Consider the following 5,759-nt stretch of genomic DNA (forward strand, 5'->3'; position numbering starts at 1 on the left):
CCTCACTACAAAATGACTTGAGTCCAGTGAAATCTCATTAGGGTTAAGAATATTTCAGGGATCCTTAATATTTTGATTTTTGTTTTCTGAAATTGGATTTTATTTTATTTTATAATTTCAGTTCATCTAAATTTTGTGTTCTGTCCATGTGATGTTTGACTGTACCATTGACTGTTATGGAAGTTCAGCGTCGTATGTCTCTCTCGACACTGTGGTGCACTTAACTTGTGGATTTTTTATACTAAAAATGTAGAATAAAGACTATTTTGAAGATTTGAATAAAGTGATGAAGTTGCATTACACCTCAAAAAAAAAAAAAAAAAGAATTCCTTCCTTCAGGGCTCATCTCAACTGTTCCAACCTAGAAAGACCACATGAGCCCACACACATCGCCTTACCTGCTCAGTAGCAACTAGTATTTCCTTCCTTCATCACACTCATCCCAGTGGTTATGAATGACTGTCTCCTAAACTGTGTAATGGTTGTCTTTCCCACTGGATTATGGGTTCTGTGAGAGCAAAGCCTGTTTGCCTTGCTCCCCACAGTATTTCCAGGGCCTGGTACATAGTACGACAGGATAAATACAGTTTCATAAATAAGTCAATAATATTAAAGCTGCATAACAAGGAATGAGCATGCTGTCACTGGAGGTATACAAGGAGGGGGGCTGGGTCAGGAAGGTTGCCAGTGAACCCCTTCCCTGTGGAAAGCCCAACATTCTGTGCCACACGAGTCAGCTTTCCAGGGAAGAAGGCATCCCTGAAAGCCGCATTTCCACCTCCAGTAGCTCACTCCACTTCCAGCAGAGCAAGAACAAGGTACCTTCCCCAGTGGGCATGGGTCTGGAGCCAGGCACTGGGGCTGGCTTCCAGGCCGTGCATCACCGTGTCGCCATAATCCATGAAGGGCTTGTTAAGCCTGTAGGAGAAAGTGCACACAGAGTTACCAAGAGAGGGTTTAACCTCAGATCCTGTACTAAAAAGTCAGGAGACATACAGCAAGGCAGGACCCAGGGGAGTAGAAAGAACACTGGGGCAGAGACCCAAGTTCTAGTTCAGACTTAGACACCTGGCAGTATTTCCTGTGGGGTGGTTCCTATATAAGCAGGGCAATAAAGCACACCTCACATGGGCACAGCAGTTTTCGTATCCATGATCCCAATGGGTTCTCATCATAATTCTCTGAGGCAGGGTTAGGCATGGATTGTTTATGCCCAATTTACAGATGAGCCAAGCAGATCATCACAGTGGCCTGATTGAGATCACCTAATGAGTCACATGGCAGAGCCTCATCTTAGGTCCCTATCCCAAATGCTTTTTCTCTTTTTCTTAGCCTTGTTGGAAGAAAGAAGTAAGCTCTTGTTTCATGTAGGATGTTTCTGGGACATCCCTGAGAACCAAGTACCAAAGCAATCGACATGAGGATGCTGTTTTCCTCACCTGTGGCAGAAGCGCTGGGCACACCTGACCAGGATGTGCATACAGTGGCAAGCGATGAAGCCCATGGCCAGCAAACTGAGCGGGCCCATCTGAGGGAAGGGGGAGCCAAGGGAAATGGGAAGAGAGAAGAGAATGGATTTATGAAGAACAATGCAAGGACAGATTTGGTAGCACAGATACCATTTGGCACTCAAGGAACTTTCTAGCAAACTGCTTTGCAAGTCCTTTTTGGCAGCAATACCTATTCTTTCAAATATAATCTCAAGTAGTACTCCAATAAAGTACATAAAGCAATTACAATGGGTGTTGTGGTGGGAGTGGGGGACTCAGGATTCTGACCCATAGTGGCCTCTGAGGTGTCCCTGAGAACTAGTGCTTCACAGGGCACAAGAGGAAAACTCATCATCATCCAACCCCTGCATTCTCCAAAGGAAAAACTGAGCCCCAGGGAAGGGACAAATGACCTGCGAGGGCCACTCAATGTCTGTGGCAGAGCCGGAACTCAAACCCTGGCTAGATATCTAGACTCCAAGTCTGGACCAAGCTGCCTCCTAGAAAGACTGCTTCTTGTAAGCCATTATAAACTCTGAGAGGCTCTCCTCCTACTTCCCTGCTACAACTCGGTCATGCTGGCCCCACCTGCAGCAGCCCCTCTTACCAGGATGCCCGCATTCTTCACAGCCAGGGGTAGCCCGAGGATCCCTGTACCCATGTTGCCTTTCACCAGGTGAACCAAGGTCTGGAACGCTCTAAAGGAGAGGAAAGAGACATAAGGGTGTAGGTGCGTGAAGGTGAGGAGGTCCAACCAGCATTCCCTCACAGCATGCCAACACCTGAGTTCAGCTGGATAGGTGGGCTCCTGGCCATCTCTCAGTCCCTGTGACCTTGATTGGCACCTCTGGGTCTCCTGTAGGGTGACCAACCATTTCAGTTTGCCTGTCCTGGTTTTAGCAGCTAACACTCAATATATGCCATGCTAATATTTACTATATAATAGATACTATGCTAAGTACTTTACCCGTATTACCTCATTTAATCCTCTCGTCAAGATTAGGAAGTAGGTTATTGCCTTTATTTTGCTGATGAGGAAACTGAGGCATAGAGATTTTTTTTTTTTTAAATAACTTGTCCAAAGATATACTGGGGAGTCAGGATTTGAACCCAGAAATGCCTCAGAGTCCCTGTTCTTCACCCCATTTATACTGGACCACCTCCTGGTAATAGGTCGAGAGAGATATATAAAAGGAAAAATCCCATTTTGTAATGAAGGAAATGGAAGCTCAGAAAGGGGATGGCCCAAGGTCATAAAACTAGTAGGTGAGACAGGATAAACTCAGAGAAAAGGGAAAAGGGCCAGCAGCAAAGACACTTTAGACACTTCATGGTGACTTCTGAATTAAATAGGTCAGATGACTTGGGTCCCCAAATGGGATCTGTTGAGACAGGGTCATTTGGGGATTGGGCTCCAGAGGAATTTTTTGGGCCCTCAGGCCAGGACCTCAAGCTGGGGAAAGGCAGGTCTCTTCCCACCCTCCAAAAAAACAAAAATAAAAACTGAGACCCCCTCTTTAAGACCCCCCTCTTTAAGAAGGTGGTCTGAAGGGCACCTTCAGGGATAAGTTCCAGGGAGGTACCCTCTGTGTTGATGAATTACAGAACAACTTATTACTATACCTCTTTGTACCTGGAACAGGTTCGACCAAGGTGAGTGTTGGGTTCACATCCACAACTTTTGAAACATTGGAAATTCCCTGGGTGAGCCTTTCAGTGAGGACACTGACTGTGAGGGGCACCAGAGGTATTCTGGAAGGAGCCTGGTCTCTGAGGTTGGACGAACCAGAGATTAAATCCCAAGGCCACTACTTAACTAGCTGTGTCATCTTGGGCAACAGGTCTACTTTGCTGAGCCTCTGTAAATGTTGGGAGGAATGATATTTTGAAAGAATTGCCCCAACCACCCTTATCTTTATGTTAATCCCTAGATCCTCTAGCTTTCAGAAGGATCAGCCCATCGGCCCATTGATTTGTTATGGGTTAAAGAGAACAACTGAGGGAGAAAGTGGGCGGAGAATCGCGTGCCCTTCTCTCTCCCTGTGGGTGTCAACATCTCTGAGCAAGCACTTGTGCCCTACGGCCCTCCAATAATGGGCTTGTTTTGCAACAAGGCAAGGGTCAACAGGTCACTTTAGAAATTTCTAACCAAAGGACTTAAGAAATCAGAATTTAACTTTGGGCCATGCAGCCAAACGTAAAAACTTTGTGGTGAGCTGGGCACAGCACTGGGCTGGGAGGCAGGACATCGGTGTTCTAGCCCCAACTCCTCTGGTGACCTTGGACCTTCAAGGTATTCGCAGTGGCCAGCTTTTAAGGGTGCCTTGTTTGGGGGCTTTATGCACAAATCACCTTTGCAGCCATCCTGGGAGGAGTGAAATGTCATTTCACAGAGGAGAAACTGGGGTAGAGAGTTCTGCACTTGCTCGAGCCAGTTAGCAGCTAAATGGGCATCTGGACCCAGGTGAGCTGACCCGAGTTCCATGCTTGCCCGACTTACTTCTCTTCTGCTCCAAACCGGGAGGGCCCCTCTAGTTCTCTCATGCTTTATGTCTGATTCTTAAGTAGTTGAAATTGCCACCAAACCACGTTGTCAGTTTAGGACACGAGAGCTATTCGGTTCCCCCCAGGCCTCTGATTGAGAAATAGCCCTGCTCCTCAGTGGATGGCCCCAAGGCCTGGAGAGTTCATTCTCAGTGTCAGCAATTCACAGCCCCCAGGACTAGTCCCTGGGGGCAACCGAACCCTGTCGGGGCCATCCTGGCGCTGACCAACGGAACTTCGCCTGCCCTTGTGGTAACATCTCCCTCCTAACTGCACATCCCCACCCAACAGATGTAATGCCCACAGGCAGCCTCTTTAAATTCGCATTGCCACCTGTTTACCCCTGTTTTGCATCTGGGGGACACCGAGGCTGGGGGAAGGGAAGGTGCAGATCACTAGTTGAGTGCAGGTGTTCTCTCTACCATACCAGTGCTGTCCGCATTTTCTTCTTAAAGCAGCAGCACGCTCCAGCAGGCCACCCACCCACATGTCCTAAGTAAACTGGCCTCTCTGCTCGAGCGGTGCAGGCGGAGGCTGCTTAGCCCCGCCCGTAGCGTGGCTCCCCCACCTAAACTCCTTCTGCAGACCCTTCCTGGCCATGCTTTGCAAGCCTCCCCAACCCCCACACACACCCCAGGGAGGTGGGAGAAAAGTCTTCCACATGCTGTGCTTTTGATGTCCTCACAGTTGAAGTACAGGCCCAAGGCGAGGCCAGAGTAACTGGAGGAAGGAGGCAGAGAGGAGTCAATGCCTGGTTGTCAGTGAGGCCAAGGTTTTAAGCTCAGATCTCACCTCCTTGGAGAAGTTAGGGATTCTGCCAATGATCAGGACTGACCAGCAACAAAACTGACTTAGGGCCAGCACTGGATTCCAGCGCCCATCCTGCCAATGACCCAGTGGGTGGCCTGGGGTAAGTGGGCCTTAGTGTCCCCATCTGGACCTGTTGAGTGTGGGACCATGAGAGCCTAGGGCTTTCTGGAGTCTCCGCTCCTGCCCCTGTAAGCTCTCACCTTGACTCAGTCTCTGCCTGCACTTTTTTTGACCTTGGTTTTCCCATCTGCATAATGGGATGGGGGTCAGACACGCCGCGCCAGGGTTTTAGTCAGTGCAAGCTTGCAGGCTTGGAGGCAGAAATGGGGGTGGCAGAAAAAAGCACTCACGTTATGCCCTTGGTCTTCTCTAAGCCTGGTGACTCGGAAGGGGGTCCATCCCAGAAACTGGAGTCCTTGTTTTGCAGCTTCTTGGCACTTTTGGGAGGGGACCTGAGGTCCAGTTTGAGGTCAACAGTGCCCTGGGGGCCCCCGGCACTCTTTGTCACAGGCATGACTGCTTCCAAGAGAGGGCTCTGGGTGTTGAGGAGGCCTGCTCTGGAAGGAGGCAAGCAGGAAGGTGTCCGTCAGGTGCAAACCCCAGCTCAGCAGCTTGTGCCTCGCTCTGGCCGAGCTGGAATGAGGCCCCGCCTACCTCCCTCGGAGAGTATGCTCCTCCTGCCAGAGAAGAAGCTCTGTGCAAGAGAAGCTGGAGCAGGAGAGGCAGGAAGGGGTTTGAGAGGGGAGTCATCCACTTCACCTAATAGCAGTGACTACAATACCCATCATTTTCTTAACTAACATGTATGAGGCACTTCACTAAGAGACAGACGTTCTCCTGAGTGCTTTACCTTTTTTTCTCATTTAATCCTATAAATTAAATAATGAGGAAATCAAACTCTGGACTAAAGGGACC

The 5,759-nt window shown here is 49.0% G+C and overlaps 1 protein-coding gene across 1 annotated transcript in view; it reads right to left on the reverse strand.

The window, feature by feature from the left end:
- The window catches only part of SLC36A2 (solute carrier family 36 member 2), a 25,855-nt gene extending 20,398 nt beyond the window's left edge, over positions 1–5,457 (reverse strand). Inside the window, exons 1-4 of the mRNA XM_006745263.3 lie at positions 5,195–5,457; positions 2,098–2,188; positions 1,440–1,528; positions 823–918 (exon numbers count right to left, since the gene is read on the reverse strand). Coding sequence (XP_006745326.3) covers positions 823–918; positions 1,440–1,528; positions 2,098–2,188; positions 5,195–5,358 — 440 coding nt within the window. The 5' untranslated portion in view covers positions 5,359–5,457. The remainder of the gene's footprint in view (positions 1–822; positions 919–1,439; positions 1,529–2,097; positions 2,189–5,194) is intronic.
- Between the last annotated feature and the right edge of the window lie 302 nt (positions 5,458–5,759).

This window comes from Leptonychotes weddellii, chromosome 7, assembly GCF_054177405.1.
Source record: "Leptonychotes weddellii isolate Sample4059 chromosome 7, ASM5417740v2, whole genome shotgun sequence".
Lineage (NCBI taxonomy): Eukaryota > Metazoa > Chordata > Mammalia > Carnivora > Phocidae > Leptonychotes > Leptonychotes weddellii.